The sequence below is a fragment of the Emericellopsis cladophorae genome (assembly GCF_022114955.1).
Source record: "Emericellopsis cladophorae strain MUM 19.33 chromosome Unknown NODE_61_length_124206_cov_123_114172, whole genome shotgun sequence".
Taxonomy (NCBI): domain Eukaryota; kingdom Fungi; phylum Ascomycota; class Sordariomycetes; order Hypocreales; family Bionectriaceae; genus Emericellopsis; species Emericellopsis cladophorae.
The window spans coordinates 1,336-17,823 of record NW_026250986.1 but is presented as its reverse complement, the minus strand read 5'-3'; the positions used below and the strand labels follow the sequence as shown (position 1 = coordinate 17,823).

General features: G+C 54.4%; 5 protein-coding genes across 5 annotated transcripts; 3 read left to right on the top strand and 2 right to left on the bottom strand.

Annotated features, from left to right (window-relative positions):
• Positions 1–99: 99 nt before the first annotated feature.
• On the bottom strand, positions 100–2,844 carry J7T54_000746 (uncharacterized protein; the record flags this gene model as incomplete). The annotated part of the gene is made up of 1 exon (XM_051509402.1): positions 100–2,844. The coding sequence occupies one exon, from the start codon at positions 2,842–2,844 to the stop codon at positions 100–102; it is 2,745 nt and encodes a 914-aa protein (XP_051359568.1).
• Positions 2,845–7,242: 4,398 nt separating this feature from the next.
• J7T54_000745 (Arabinose-proton symporter-like protein) lies at positions 7,243–9,294 on the top strand (the record flags this gene model as incomplete). Its single annotated transcript, XM_051509401.1, has 2 exons — positions 7,243–8,448; positions 8,506–9,294. 2 exons carry the CDS (start codon positions 7,243–7,245, stop codon positions 9,292–9,294), a joined length of 1,995 nt encoding a protein of 664 aa, XP_051359567.1.
• Positions 9,295–11,344: 2,050 nt separating this feature from the next.
• J7T54_000744 (uncharacterized protein) lies at positions 11,345–11,878 on the top strand (the record flags this gene model as incomplete). Its single annotated transcript, XM_051509400.1, has 1 exon — positions 11,345–11,878. The coding sequence occupies one exon, from the start codon at positions 11,345–11,347 to the stop codon at positions 11,876–11,878; it is 534 nt and encodes a 177-aa protein (XP_051359566.1).
• Positions 11,879–12,391: 513 nt separating this feature from the next.
• J7T54_000743 (uncharacterized protein) lies at positions 12,392–12,892 on the top strand (the record flags this gene model as incomplete). Its single annotated transcript, XM_051509399.1, has 1 exon — positions 12,392–12,892. One exon carries the CDS (start codon positions 12,392–12,394, stop codon positions 12,890–12,892), a length of 501 nt encoding a protein of 166 aa, XP_051359565.1.
• Positions 12,893–15,118: 2,226 nt separating this feature from the next.
• On the bottom strand, positions 15,119–16,061 carry J7T54_000742 (uncharacterized protein; the record flags this gene model as incomplete). Its single annotated transcript, XM_051509398.1, has 3 exons — positions 15,119–15,531; positions 15,605–15,966; positions 16,033–16,061. The coding sequence occupies 3 exons, from the start codon at positions 16,059–16,061 to the stop codon at positions 15,119–15,121; spliced, it is 804 nt and encodes a 267-aa protein (XP_051359564.1).
• Positions 16,062–16,488: the final 427 nt, after the last annotated feature.

Here is a 16,488-nt window from a genome sequence, read left to right as displayed (position 1 = left end):
GCATGATGTAAACAGGCGTGACAATTCAGGGACTATATCAGATTTCAATGAGCACTTTAGACCACATGGACCAGATATATCGACTACGTACGAGGGCGGCTAGTACTCCTCCAGAGCATCTTTCACTAACGCCAGCCCCTGGATACCAGCCAAACCATACTGCGCAGCGGCATTCGTCGACACCCACGCAGCCTCGTGAATCGGCAGCAGGACCTCTGGACCACTGATCTCCTCCATGGCCCACTCCTGGTCCGCAAGGAAGCCGTCGGTCGACTCGTAAAATTCCTTCCAAGCGCGGATCGCCACCTCCTTATCATCCTTCTGCTGCGCATAATACGCCGTGAGACGCATGTGGGCCTGGTACAGGTTGAGTCGCCCAAACGCCTCGCCATAGCGCTCCTCCTGCTCGGAGGCGGGCGCGCTGTAGTAGTAACAATAGTCGAGCCAGGCGTCCTTGAAGCCCTCGGGCGCGTCGTCGCCCCAGTACTCCAGGGCTTCCGAGATGACCTCGGGGGCGCCAAAGACGGCGGACAGGTGCGACACCTCGACGATGCCCTCGTTTTTAGGGTCCGCGGGCGGGGCTGTGAGCGTGCGCTCCTCAATGTCGTAGGTGGCGCTGCCCGTGACGAAGCCGTTGGTTAGGTTGGCAATGCCCGTGGCCGTGTTGGTGAGCTTCTCGCGGGCCTCCTCCCAGCGTGGGCCGCGCCGCTCCCACTCGATGAGCCATCCAGCAGCCAGCGCGCCCCAATCTGTGCCCAGGCCAAAGGTGAAGGGCTTCCCTGGCTCGGGGACCCATCCGTCCTCGCGTACCTTGCGTACGGGGTCGAGCTTGCCGTAGGTCTTGTCTGCGTCGAGGGTCTCGGTGAGGATTTCGCCGACGCGCTCGTCGCCTCCTGACAGGTAGTAAAAGTACTTGCGATACTGCGGCTGCGCGATGCGAGCTTGTTTGGCGCTGTCGGAGAAGTGGAGGACGCCATGGCGAGTGCCCAGGCCCTTCCAGTCGCCAATGTGGTAGCAGTCCACCTCGCCCGTGTGGCGCGTCATGGCCTCTGCAAAGCGGTAGACGCTGGCGTCGCCGGTGTGGAGGAAGTATTGCCAGAAGAAGAGATCGGGCGACAGCTCGGAGTTGTCCCAGGCGTAGCCACCAATGTCGTATCGCCAGGTGTGGCGGTCATTGTCGTAGGTGTGCATCACGTCGCCATAATGCAGGAACCCGAACCAGCGACGTTCATCGACTTGGCCTTGGTAGAACTCGTTGAGGAAAGCCATGTTGTCCTCAATTGTTTCAGCCCGAGGGGTAGAACGGTCCACAAGGCCCCAGTACGAACCGAAACCCTTGGTGGCGTGGATGTGCTTGGGATCAGCGTACAGGACCGGAGGGGCCTGGAGGTGCTTGCTCAGCTGTCCCAGGCGCTCAGCGGAGGGGGTAGCATCGAAGGCGTGGATGTAGATTTCGCTGGTCTTGGCGATGCCGTAGGGGGTGTCGAAGCCAGGCTCATAGTCCTCATATGTGATCTCAAGGGCATCGAGCTGTTCCTCAAACGTGTCCTGGCCCATGCCGTCGTGGTAAGGGCGAAGATCAAGAGGTTCCGCGTCAGGACTGTGCAGCCAGAGCGTGATCTCACCATTGTCAGATGCAGCCTTTGAGATATCGAGACCAGAAGGATACTGCTTGTAGAAGTCACGGAGGCCAACAGCCAGACCACCCACGGTAGCGCCGCCAAGGTACGCCAGACCCGATGAGCGAGTGCCAGCCGAGATGTCGATCCAGCTCTGACCGGGCTTTGTACGTTTTCTCAGGCTGAAGCCATCCGCCGTGAGCTGCCTCAGGCTGAAGTCATTCCAGTCAGGGATCCAGTGCATGCGCGAGGAAACGCGCGTGTCCCAGGTGTCAATGTTGGGAGTCTCCTTGCCTTTGAACTGGGCGGACCTGACCTCTTCACCAGGATCTCTTCGCAAGCCAGTGATCCCCTTTACAGCCTCGTGGAGGAAGCCATCATCCACACCACCCAGCCGGACGTGACGGTTGTATAGCTCTTCCTCGGCGAGGGGAACTTGGAGACGAATGCCAAGGCCGGAGACGAAATCTTTGTCGGCCTCACCATCAAAGACCACAGAGTGAATGACGCGGATGCTGTCCGATTCGGAGTAGAGGTAGAAGCGAAGCACGAATGGCAGCCAGTCGTCATGCTCGCCTCCGGATTGGAGTTGGTACTTGCCGCGCACGGTGACGAGGGCACGCACAGACGAGTCCTTGCTGACCTCGACCTTTTCAATGTTGCTCTCAAAGTTGAAGTAGTCGATCGAAGTGCCAGTACGGCTGGCAGCGTCGTCGGCGATCGTAGATTGGGAGTGCAGGATGAGCTTCCCGTTCCGACCGACCGTCTTCCCACTGGCTGTCTGGATGCTGCTGATGAGAGAGTTGCCCTCCTTGGGGAAGGTGACGGTGATCTTTCCGGTGTCGACGGTCACTTCGGAATCCGAGTCGTCCACGGAGATACTGCCCGTTTTCGGAGTGGACCCGCGAGACGCCTTGATGGTGTACTCGTCCTGCACGTCTTCGATGGGAGGAATTGCGTGCGCGGACCATTTGACACTCCCATCACGCCAGTACCCGGTGACCCAGGACTCCATATCCATCCCTCCCGAGATGCTGAAGGACGTGTCATTGGGCTTGAACTTGCCCTGCGGCCAAGGTACACCGAAGGTGGTACCTGTAGTGTAGTCGGGCGTGTCGCCAACCCATTGCAGCTTGACTGAGTTGCTGGTGCATCCTGACGGCGCAGTCACCGCAGAGCCCACGAGGCCCAGCAAGGCGACCAGGGCACCTTTGAGCTGTGACATTGTCGAGGCTGCAATTTTGCGTTGCTCGTCGTCGACTTGGACAGATGCTTGCTCCAGAACTATGCGGGCGCCGCATTCTTAAATACTCTGGCCATCGCGCTGCAATCTTGATCCGTTCATCCGTTCATGGGTAGGCTACTGACTCCGCCGTGCCTGGAAGAAGTCAATTGCGGGCTCGCGAACCGGTTCGCCATGTCGGCGTGCTTCTGCGTGATCTCTGCTCGGGTCAAAGATAGGGCGAAAGATGAGGTACCGTATTAGCCTGAGAAGACCCTGGGCCCTGGCCCCTGGCGAGCAAAATAGTCCTCGGCACTCGACGCAATGCGGAGTGTGACGGTGTCCTGTCCTTGGTCAGGAGAAAGCCAGTGTGGAGGTTAGGTCGGCTCACCCAAGCTCGTGCATGCGGGGAAGCGGGGGAGCCATTTCGCACGAAATGAGGCCAGAGTGAAGACGTTGCAACAGTCTGTTTGAATGCGACGAGTCTTTGCCCGAATGCCGAGCGCATTGGGTCATTGGTGGATGTTGGCTTAAGATACTGCGTCTATACGCCGCGTTCGTGCCATTGAGGGTCCGAGTGTGTCCTGCGTCGGACTGCAGCGCCGCCGTGTGAGGCGAGGTAGGATACCGATATGCATTTTTTGATATGCGAGGGGAGGAGGCGAGTGCGGCGTGTTCGATCTCGAGCGGCTGCGGGCGACGAGCGAAACATGCCTGATTTTGTCTTTCGGACGCACATGAAAGGCACGTGGTGAGACGCGTGGAATGACGAGAATGTGATCAGACCATCTCGATTTTGAGCGACTGCGAGGTGAACGCGCTCAGGTGCTCACGTGATCGTTTCCACATCAGTCGCCGGTTCTTAGCACGAGTGCTGGCGGCCATCGTTGCCGATAGTCATCCACAACAAAGTATTTTGTGAGAAAATGCACGATTTGAGAAGTTCCGTGTTGTGAACTTCTGATCCAGGTTTCTACGAGCTAGACCAGTGACTAGAATCCCAGGCCGCGTCGACTTGACGTCCATCCCTCAGGCCTACCCTATACAGCATCCCTTCCGATGTTCCTGCCCAGTTGTTCTTGTGCGCGAGTGTTCCGATAAAGCACGAGTCTTCGAGAGATATCAAAGAGTGAAACAGTCGAGAGCTGAGGATTTGCTTGTGAATGATTGTGAGAAGAACAAAACACTGGTTGGGGACTTTGTGAGGACAATATCAACACACCCACAACGGTGATCAGACTTTACAACGATCAAAGGGTTCACAAACTTCGTACTCAAGCTCCCTATTGATCAATCTATTGACCGACTTTCTATCTTCGTTCTTACGGTTCCAGCAATCTGCATCGTGCAGCATTCCACCAAGGGTGCTTATGATTTTAAGGTTAAATCGACCCGCTCAAATCAATGACCTTAATTAGCGCTACAGCCACGGCGGCATGTTCAAGAACTCAAAGACGACACCCGGGTGCCTCAAAGCAGTCCAGGCAGCCATATAAATGAAGCCGCGTGCCTTGGCTTCCAGTCTTGGAAGGAGTGTTCTTCGAGAAAGCTGACGTGGAATGCAGATTGTCGCCAGTTGCCGAGAGAACGATGCATTGAGCGGTGCGCGATGGAGAGGGCAGGAATGCGCCAATCAATGCGCAATCTACCACCGGCCAACAGTATTACACTGTCGATTCGCAGTGATGGAGGTGGAGGCAGCCGCCCAGTGACGAGGTCAAGACCACAGGTTGGGGGCCGGTGCGTGCCGCCCACCATCAATCACGGAGTTTAGATCAATGTCTTCGATGCGTGGACAATGAACGATGAAGAACTTTTTGCCCGAGTTTCTGTTGCGCGCGTCTTCACTTGCAAACAGCATGTTAATCCCAAACGCTCTCCGTGAACTGCCTGCAAAGGATTTAAGGATCTGCATCTCTCCACGAGGCTTCACGCATGGACCTCCCCCCCCTGTCGAGAAGAGAGAGCGACTCAAGCCTCACACCCCTACGAAAATGTCCTTAGCCGCAGCGGCATCTGCGCGGGAGTTGGGCTCTGTTCCACAAGTAAGTCGCACTGTCCGCACAGTACAGGTGGTCCAAGTGGGCTTGGACAGTCTCCATTGTAACCAGGCAGCAGCATTGGCGTGCGGCCAGACAGCGAAGCGAAAGGACTAGTCTCGTCTTTGTCTAGCGAGACCCTCACTTGAGGAGAACTTCGCTTCTCGATGCTCGTACTGTGAGAAGTTCAGACGGCTGGCGAGGTGGTGAGTTGACGATGTGGCAAGGTTCGGAATCCCTGGCTGTCGCTGCAGCTTGGGCACATCATGCAGACAGGGGCAAGTGAGCATGCAGTGGGCTACGCAAAGGGGTCTCCGGGACTGGACGAGGATGACCTCACATCACGCAGCGGATCGATTGCCTGTGACAAAAGTTGCACGGCCCTGCGTCGCCGTTCCTCGTAGGCTACATGTGCATGTACTTTCTATCGGCTTTTTGGTGACGCAAGAGCGATGCGGCCGCGGCTCGCACGAATGCTGCTGATTGGGGATCCTGCCCACGACATCGTCATAATCATCACCGGCTCCAGATCGATGTGTGCAGCCACGATACTACTCAGGCACATGGTTCGGGCCCCCGGGACACAGCCGCCTTGGTCGTTCAGAAGTGAGGAAAGCTGATGCCCTGACGATCGTTTCGAAGCAAGAGAACACATTTGTCGCTGAAACAAGGACATCGTGGAGAATCGGATTAAGATTCATGACCGCAAGCACATCTGGCAGAGTGAAGCATGCACACACGGGGTGAACATTTTGCAAAGAACTGGCGAGGGACTCAACTCCCCAGATTTACCCAGCTTCGTTCGCTTCTCCACGCCAAACTGTTTGTCCTTCCGAGGGCGGCATGTTGCGAGTTGGCTTACACGACTTTGAACATCTTAGAAATCGATATACACTGTCTGTTGTACTGTGGAATGACACGTCCCATGCACCATTTGGCTCTGGGCACTTGGCATGCTTTGAATATGCGGCAGCCTGGCCAAGAGGGTTATATCCTTTTCTCTGAAACGGGCGTTTTCTCTGTGTGGATCACGATGTGCTCGTTGGAGCCCTAGACGGGCGGGTCCACTGGATCAGCCCATATTGTTTCTCTCCCCCAGATCCTAACTCAATCCTTCCATCCGGTTTTAATGTAATTTAGCATGTCTCACTCGGAAGGAAGATAGGGATTGAAATGTCCAGTCTGCTGGGCGCATACCAGCTGGAGATGTACGTCATCTCGACTGGCCGGTTGGCGGAATGACGACGGTTGCTGCATGCATGTCAAGACCGGGGTGGGTTGAGAGATGACGGGCTATTCTCCACCGGACTGCGCTGGTCTGGAGAGGCTCAGGCCCTAGGCAGTGGACGCTAACCAGAGTGCCAGCGTCTGATAGGCTGGAATGTGAGTTTAAGCTTACTTTAGGTCTTACTTTAGGGGGCGCTGGACATGGATACCGCACCTAGAAGATGCTGATCGCGGCCCGCCACTAGACGGACAGTATGAACGAGACCAGCGAGGGATAGCTGGCTACTGTTCCAGCAAGACCAGTAAGACTGCTATTCGACAATCGTGCCACTCAATTGTCGGAGCATTCCGCTTCGATGTCGACATTGTTGCTTTAATTATATAGCGAGGGCCCTGGGCAGAGGATCCGACCAACCCATTTACCTAGTATAAACTGGGCAGCGCCTCTGTGGTCAATGTCGACGAAGGATGGGAAGGCTGGCCGATCGACGTCATCTTCATCCAAGCATCGACCCAGGTCCAGCAAGATGATCGAATGTGCTGCCGCGTGCATTATCCCAGCCAGCATGCGGCTCGTCATGATCTTCCAAAGATGCTCGGAATGGAGGTGTGTGGAACAGGGGGGAGCACAGTATGGAGGTGGACATGGTCAGGGGTGTGCGTACATGTGGACGGGTCCTAGCCCGTCAACATCACACGCACAGTGCTGCTGCTCTCCTCTAGATCTCAAGCCTTTGTTGAGAGGATCGAACATCAACCGCATCCAGCTCCAGGATGGCCAACAGGCATCCGTTTAAAGAAGTTGATCAACATGGTCCACTTCTCCACACTCTACCGATGCCCCAGTCTTGGACGGTTGGACCTTCTGTTCAGAACCGACTTCCCTAGGTATATTTACGTGGTTTCCCACCCTTCACCATCCAGTTTGTTCTTGTTCACTCATCATCTCTTCACTTCCCCGAGTTGCTCCACGTTTGACTCGCTGATTAGGCTGGCACCGTCTTGAGGGCTTGCTGCTCCCCTTCACATCCAGTTGATTGCCAAGCGAGTGAGGCAACAAAACTGGCACTCAGTATCAACACCACCACCACCACCACCAACACCATTTTGATTTGGCAAAGCATCTCTGCCCACCATGGCCAACCCCAACGCGGACGCCGAGCACACCGACTCGAGCAGTACCCATTATGGCACCGCCAACGGCGAGAAGCCTCGCAAGGGCTCCATCCTAGACAACCGCAAGGTCTCGACAGCTGCCTTGCTGCGCAACCCCCTGGCCGGCCTGACAACCGAGGAGATCCTCGCCGACGTCGACGTGTTCTACGAGAAGCTTTACAACGACAAGGACGCCGTCCGCTCGCGCGAGGGCAAAAAGGCCATGCTCAACTTCAAGAAGCAGAAGCCCTTTGACTTTGAGCAGTGCCACGAGGATTTCCGTCGCGGTGCCCTGCTCGCCCAGGTCAACCACACGCCCGGTGCCTATGAAAATATCGATGTCATCCGCGAGGAGGAAAAGGCTGTCCTTCGTCGTGAAGAAACACACAAATGGGACCAGCCCTTTGCCCTTTACTTCCTCTGCACGCTCTGCGCCGGATCGGCCATTGTCCAGGGTATGGACCAGACTGCTGTTAACGGCGCTCAAACTTTTTACTATGAGGAGTTCCAGATTGAGGATAGCCCCAGTTTACAAGGTCTCCTCAACGGTGCCCCCTACCTCTGCTCCGCCCTCCTTGGGTGCTGGTCAAACCCCATCCTCAACAAGATTGGCGGACGTCGCTTCACCATCTTCTTCTCCTGCTTCATCTCTGTGGTCACCGGTTTCTGGATGGCCGTCGCCGACTCATTCGTTAACCTGCTCATTGCACGCTTCGCCCTCGGTTTCGCAGTCGGTGCCAAGTCGTCAACGACGCCCGTCTACTCGGCCGAGTGCACCCCCAAGAACATCCGTGGTGCTCTCACCATGATGTGGCAGATGTGGACCGCGTTTGGTATCTGTCTAGGTTTCGTTGCCTCGGTGGTCTTCTCCGATGTGACAGTCTTTGGCAGGCTTTCTCCCTGGCGCTGGATGTTGGCTTCTACTGCTGTCCCACCCATGTTTGTTATGGCGCAGGTGTACTTCTGCCCCGAGTCCCCTCGCTGGTACATGGAGAGGGGCCGCTTCCTCAAGGCCTATGAGTCCATGGTGCGCCTTCGTCGAATCCCGATCCAGGCCACCCGCGACATGTACTACGCCTACAAGCTGCTCGAGGTCGAGCAGGCTAACAAGGAGGGCCACAAGTGGACCGAATTCTTCACTGTTCGTCGCAACCGTCGTGCCGCCCAGTCGGCTTGGTTTACCATGGTATGTACACGGCCCCCGTCTCTACAAAATTGCACCTCTAATGATTTCTTTCAAAAGTTTATGCAGCAATTTTGCGGCGTCAACGTTATTGCGTATTACTCCACCATCATGTTCATGGAGGCTGGCTTCCCTCGTGACCAAGCCCTTCTTGCGTCCATGGGCGGTGGCTTGATCAACTTTTTCTTTGCCATCCCTGCGATCTACACCATCGACACTTTTGGACGAAGAAACCTCCTCCTCGTCAGCTTCCCCCTCATGTCCATCTTCCTCTGGTTTACCGGTGGTTCCTTTATGATCGACGGCATCGGCAATACAGATTCTACCACCAAGCTGGCCTGTGTGACCACTGGAATGTACCTCTTCATGATGGCATACTCGCCTGGTGAGGGCCCTGTGCCGTTCACCTACTCTGCAGAGGCCTTCCCGCTGCACTTCCGCGATATTGGCATGTCCGCCTCGACGGCCATTACATGGGGCTTCAACTTCATCATCTCCTTCTCCTGGCCCAACATCTCGAAGGCTTTTGGTGACCACGGTGGTTTCTTCTTCTACGCCACCTGGAATATGATTGGTTTTGTCTTCACGTACTTTATGCTCCCCGAGACCAAGGGTCTCACATTGGAAGAGCTCGACAACGTCTTTAGCGTTCGCAACCGCGAGCACGCTGGCTACTACACCAAGAAACTGCCCTGGTACATCAAGAAGAATCTCCTGCGTCAGGATGTTGAGCCCTTCCCTCCCCTGTACTCATTCGCCAGCGACGCACCTAGCGGTAAGGAGCAGCCCACCGCCCAGCACAGCGAGGGTCTCTTCAACCCGGACGAAGAGAAGCGCGTTGGCACGTAAGCGAGGAGGTGATTGTGTATCGTTTTGGGAGAGTTTTTTTGGCCAAAATTATACCCTGATGAGGAATTGGAGGGAGATGTAACGTGTTAACGATAAATTTACGTGTCAAGGAGCATAATTATTGAATCCCTTGGCAGCGTAGCATGATTGATAAGAAATCTCAGTTCTTGTTTTGCTATCACTACAAGTACTGCGAATTTCTGAAGCTAGACTCCAAATACTTTCTTGCACATATGCTTCTGCTTGGTGACGATGCTCAGCTATGCTGCCGCTACATAAACAGAATTCCTGTTTTTGCTCATGGGTGATTCATGATCAGTTCTCGCTATTTAAGAGATGTATGAATAGGCAGTGAGACACGGGTAATATTGTGGAAGGGTAATTCGCTCCAATTTCCGCAGGGGTTCTCGAGAAAGCTCCCAAGGGACCTCCAGCACCCTGCATTCAGGCTGGAAGAGTCAGTTCTACCAAGTCAGGCGTGGATTACCAGAGAATTGAGATCACAAAAGTACAAACTGGAGAACATATGCTGATTTGTCCCTGCTATACTCCAATTTGATAATACAGCCATGGTGATGGGGAGATTGCTATGTAAGTGAACCGAGGAGTTAGAAGGGTCAATGTTCCAATTCATCATACTTCACGGTTATCAAGCTCGTACAATCCAGGTTTAAGGTCTATTGATCTGTACTTAGGTGAGTTAGATCCAATGTTGAAAATCCACGGTATTTATGCTCGATGGTCTCGTAGTTCCCTCGAGGCCTCAACTACTACATGGCCAAATGCTTCAAAAGCGGTAGAATACCAGATCGAGACGCTAGATATGATCAAAACTCCAAGAAAAATGCAGGAGCGGAAGCTAGGACAGGTGCCATCCCAGGGCACCACAGACAGACAACTAGATGAAGTCCATGTTATTTTTGTCGTCAGCGTCCCAGCGATTGGTCAAGCATCGTATCTTTCGACAACCCTGGGTCGGAGGTATCGGGCAATTCCAATCATCCCCTGGAAATGGAAAGCAATCTCCGTACTTTAAACCATTAAGGCCGATCATGTCCCAGTTGCGGTCCTTGTAAAGGGCTACAAGAGCATAGCATACATTGACAACTGGAAGTAGGCGGCCAACGGCATCTCAGGGGGGTCTGAAAGTGTACACAGAGTCCATGCTTCCCGAACGCAAGGAAATCCTTCGTATTTCGATATTCTAAAGCACCTAGACGATGCCCAGTCTGATTGGACCCCTTCTCCTGCCGATGCATTCTGAGAGCTACTGGGGCTTAATACTACAAGACCTCACGGCGCTCAATAATAGCGAGTAGTAATCAATAGGGTGGTTCAAATGCCAATGTTTGCAAGAAGATGTTAAAAGAGTCGAACAGGGATGCATACTACATCTGTTGAGTCGTGCTCCACGACGGATGGTTGTTGAGATCTCAACCGGAATACCGAAGAGACCCCTTTTACCGTTGATAAAATTCGAATCGCATTCGCTCTTTCGGAAGTACAGGAACAGGTTGGATTCTTTTACGAAATGATTTAGGGCCGGCCAGCTGCCCAGACAGGACAAGTTGAGCATCCGAGCAATGGAACTGGGTCGTCGACTTGCTGGACAGGGGTGAACACAGTGCTGCAGGTCAGAATTAGTGTTAAAGTCGCATGGACCTCGAATATTACTGCAGTTCAAAGCGAGAACTTCTTGACCCCTCAGGCTTATGCTGTCTAGCTTTGTACCTCTCAGTAGGTGCATGTTCCGCATGCGAGTCAAAGCGCTTCAGCCTGTTCGCACTTGCAGTCCAATAGTTTTCAGTGCTCCAACACTTGTCCCACAGACATGCTCGCGAACTCTCAATAAGCCAAGAGGGATGTAGCCGAGATTCCAATGCCTTGTTGTATAAAAGTCGAGTTCCTCGCCGCCAACTGTCACTCCTCCTCATCCTCACGCTTCCATCTACATTGCAGACAGAGCCGTGCAACAGTCAACCAACCACTTCAAAGGTCCCAAGTATCCATTCTCTGGTCAAACCCCCAACTAAACACTCTCTATCAAGCCATGTGTGTCTACCGTGGAATCCTGATCAAGTGCTTCGGCACCAAGGCCAAAGAGTGCCACAAGTTCGTCTACGAAGTCACCGAGCTGACAGAATGTGCCAACCCTGATCCAGCTAACCCAACGGAGTGCAAGAACAGCCCGCACTTTAAGAAGTACCTCAAGGTTTTGGAGGCGTCCGCCCCGCTGGGCGGCATTTGCGAGTCTTGCTTTTATGAGCAAGAAGAGGAGTCCAACGGCTCATATCCCTTGGGCGGCTTCACTGGCAATGATGAGCGTGACGAGGAGCTGGCTAACTTCTTCCGCTCGCCCCTGAATACGCATGCCTACACTGGTAAGTACGGTCCCATCACCCTTCAAGACCTGGCGGCGGCTGCTCTGGCTCGCTCCACGGGCTGGGAGATTGCCACTCTTCACGGCGGCGCCGAGGGTATCCAGCTGGACGCCGAATTTGTTGTAGTCGACTTGCCCTCTGAAGACAGCGATTATGATATGGTTGACGCTGTGGAGGCTCGCGAGGGTCAGACTGGGGGTTGAGCTGCACCAACAGCATATTGCTTATACATGGCACAGCGGCAATTCGTCCATAGGATTTTGGGAGCTTTCATGATTGATACTGTCCTTCTACATGCAACCCCTTGTACACAGGCTATGACGCGATCTTTCACAAACATGACTGCTGCGAGACCGACGCTGGCTATTCCAACATTGACCAGTCTCTCATTCATCGAAGTCACTCATACGCTGTAGACTGTTACAGTGCTGGCTTGTTCATGTCTATCTCAGCAAGAACTCCGTTGCCGGTAGCGTGTACCCAAGTGTGATGACCTGTCCCCAGCTCAGCTGGTATGGAGAACGACCAGAACTTCTCACGACAAGATCGAGCGAGTGAATCCTGGATTTCGACGGGTATTTCAATTTCGATTTTTGCAACACAATCTCATTTCTTTCTCTCTTTCTTTTTTGCCATCCAAACCAACATTATTACACTCTACTCTACTCTACTCTACTCCACGCTACACTACACTTGTCCTCTACCAAAGTCTGGAGATGTGTGGCTACCTGGGCCACCTTGTCAAGTGCTGCGGCACCAAGGATGAGCAGTGCCATACCTTTGTCTTTAGCACTGTCTTCCGCGACTGGTGCAAGAACCCCGAAGGCCACGACATGTACCTCTGCGCCCGCAACCACCACTACGTTACCTACATGCCCGAGGCCCTAGAGTCCACCGCGCCCCTGGGCGGCATCTGCCCCCGATGCCATGCCCGTCGTCTCGCGACGGACAAGGCCTCCTTAAATGGCTTCACCAAAGCCAAGATGAAGAACTCGAACATTGTCAATGCTAACCGCCACATTCTAGACACCATGAAGTACTGTGGCAAGGAGGGCTGGGCTACCCCTGAAATGCTCGAGCTGCCTCCCGTCAAGACTGATAACTGGGTTTTTCTTCAGGCAGGAGACGCCGTCGAGGCCCCAAAGACACCTGGTATGGGGCAGATTGCTGAAGAGCAAGAGGGCGATGAGGCCTGGGTCGAAATTAGCCTGTGCTAAATCTTCGAGCCGCTGCTGACCGGCTGTGGCATTTCTTTAGTGTTCTCCACATGTCCGGCAGAGAAGGGTCAAAAAGACGTGAATCTAGAATATGTGCGGGCAATATCAGGTACGGCACGAGGCAAGATCGGGGGACTTGGTGAGCACGTTCTAGCACTTTTCTCTGCAGATTAGATTCCCCTTTAGCTGAGTGAAAGTAAAGCCAATTTTATCTATATCTACTAAACGGTTTAATGATTGTGATATCTCAGTCAAAGACGAGGATAAGTAAAGACTGCCTTTCACACTTGTTTCGGGAGAACAGACACACTGCTTGTTCCAGAGGCATTCTTCTACTCACTAGTACGCATAGGCTCCAGTTTGGGATCGGGGAATGTCAGACCGCAAGGGAGGTACGAGATGGCCCGTAACTTGACCCCCACCATAAGGTGAAGACGCCTCGGACCCTACTTCCGACCGTCTCGCAATAGGCCTGCCGGGATCGCGCATGACCGTGGCTGGCGAGAATCCCGGTATAGGGGCGCCATATCCTCCAGTCGTCTGCGCCATCTCCGGTGAACGCAGCGCATACGTGGGACTACCCAGTCCAACTCGGGTGCGCGAGACACGATTGGCCCAGGCGCTGTGACCTAGTCCGCCCATTCCACTCTCCGGGTCAGGACGCGGCGCGGACGTGGTGATTTGAACAGGGGGGGGATCGGTCAATTCTTCATGTTTGGAACCCTTCCTCCGTTTGTAGAAAAAAATAGCCACGCCGAACAGCAACGCAACCAGTGCTAGAACTGAAGTCAGAATGTATTCCAGGAAATAGGGAGCATCGTTGAACTCACACACTGTTCCGATGAGGATGCCAACATTGGTGCCAATATTGGTATTGGTCCCGGACGAGCTTCCAATCTGTTCAGGGGCTTCGACTGCGGTACTAGCCGCGGTCGTGCTTTCCAAAACCGAAGTCACGAACGTGCTGGGATCCTCTGGGATATCGGTCGTTCTGACATCGTCCTCGATCGATGTGGCTCCAGGTCTTGTCGATTCGTCCTCAGTGAGGGAAGTCATTGCTTCCGTGGTCGTGGACTCGGGAGCTCTGGTCACGCTACCGGCTGGGGCATCTTGCGACCTTGTCCTTTCTGTCGTTTCCGAGCTGCGTGTAACCGTCACATCCTGTTCTTGTTCTCTCTCTGTCGTCTCCGGGAGCTTGGGAAATAGCGTAGGCACGACCGGTGCTCCAGATAGTGTTGATCGTGGAGGCACGATCGGAGAGAAGATTGGTACATTTGACCTTATTCCTCTTGTGGACTGCGGCTGGAGGCTTGGCAAGCCCAAGTTATCTCCTGGCCGACCTGGACTCGTCCCATCCGAGATGTCGTCTTCGTCATCTGACTCTGGTCCTGATTCGATTCCAGAGTCGGAGTCGGAGTCGACATTCGATCCGGGTGCTTGACGCTTCAGCGGGTGGCGGCGTCGAAACTGCCGAGGCCCTCCAGACCTTTTCACCGTCAGCATAGCTCGTACTCTGTAACATGTCGATATCGAGTTCACCTCTCCTCCTTTGACCTCGCGCTGGAGCAATCCATCTCACTGAGCCGCTCGCTCGCCTATTGTGGTGGGTGACAAGAATGGGTGTCCAACACGGCTGGCACGAAATATTAAGCAAGGCGGCCAGCGCCAGACGACACAAGGAAATAAACAAAGATGGTGAGGTTTACGAAGGAAACATGGCGAACACCAGCGCTGCATCCAAAGGAAGCCACAAGACGACTCCTGCGAGACATGGGGAGTGGCACTTTAAGAATGAAGCGTGTAATGCGCGCTCATGCAGATCCAAGTTTCTTCATTGCGACTCTACCCCAAAAATAGCTGAACCTGAGAATCGAAATAGCAGATGCCAATTGACTCGTGGGCCATGGCCTCTAAAAGGAACGGCGCGAAACCGGGCCCGCGACACTTGGATGCGATTTGCAGGAATCTGAGCTGGACATGGTGCCCGTACTGTTTCATGACTGAGTCGCCAACCCCAGACGCGAAAGCCAGTCGGCTCGCCGATGGTGATCCGGAAACTCTCATGTGGGACTATTGCCAGGCCCAGACATGCAGCGTTTCACTCTTACCTATCGCCGGCGCCCACCTCCCGTGTCGGGGGCGTCAACGTCGCAGTCCTTGCTTCTTCGGCTCATCGACGTCAAAGCTGCGCGACATCGACGGACCCGGGATCAGAAAGGGCGGCACTCATTGTGGGCGGCGCTGGAGATGGCCACCAAGATAGACGTCGACTTGCTCATTGTAGAAGCAGACGAGCTCGGCAATCGAGGCGCACTCGGGCACCGGGTGTCGGTAGTACCACACGAGACCCTCGTGCCTGCTCCCATCCACGATCACGTCGTAGTACTCCGCCTCCCCCTTGTACGGGCACTTTGTCGTCCGAGGGCTCTTGCGTAGCACCGACTGATCGACGCTACTGAGCGGCATGTAGTATCGCACGGGTAGGCCCGTTTCATACAGGTGCATGGCCCAATTTGTCTTGGCCACTGTCTTGCCGGAAACCTTCATCTCAATAGGCCGTTGCGAGGGCAGCACGTCGACGCGTTTGTAGGGGTCTTTGGGGTGGACGTGTATCGGCATGTCCTCCTCAAGCCATCGATCTGAGGGAGGCGGGGATCAGCTCGGAATGCCCCCACGTAGAAATGCTATTGTTATCGACGGGGAGTGACTGACCCATGCTGCCGAACTCGAGTCGGAGCCTACCAGCCAGGGCACCATTGGCGGTGTTGTTGTGGAAGCGCAGCACGCGGTCCGTCACGACCTGGTCCAACCCGTCGTGGGCCGCCACGGTCAGCTCACAGACAGAGGCGAGAATCTTTCCATTGTGCGAAATGTCTTGCTTGCTGGACAGCGTGCAGTTCTGTAGCGTTCCCTCGGGAAGGTAGTACTGCGGATAATACGGATGCTCCCAGACGAGCAGCGCATCCGTGGCATCAGCGATGAAGGCATGATTGTAGACGACGCGGACTCTTTTAGGTGTGCGCTCCGTCTTCTCAGGCTCGTGCGTAAGAATGCGCAGTGCGAGCTCGCGCAAGCTGGGTGGCATTGTGAGCTTTGCGAGGGTCTATGGTGCGGATCAATGGTGGTGGACAGGTACTCACTCGCACCCGTGAGCTCCCAGCTTGGCCATTGCGATGTCTTGGTCGGTGGTACTCGTGTGTGCAAGGTTCTTCACTTGTGAGGTCAAGATGAGATCTCAAACGTTGAAAGACGGACGATATCAACACGAAGCTGACCAAGAGTCGACGCGTTGGTCCCAGTGAATACATAAGTTACCCCGCATGGCATGGCGTGACGCTGACACAAACATACACTTCACGCTGTCTTCAATCAAACTCCGTTGCCTTTTGTTAAGAAATAGCTCCCTTGCATAGTCTACACGTAATTGATCTTTCTTTGGATAGTCTGTAGATCCCTCTTGCCCAGTTCGCCCCCTGGGCCAATCGTGTTTGGGGGTGCCGGGTAAGTTAGACTGGGCCCGGACCCGATGTGGGTCTATATACGGCCTGTCATCCGGGTCCGAGGAAGAGGCGTAGTATATTTGTTCGTTCTTTGCA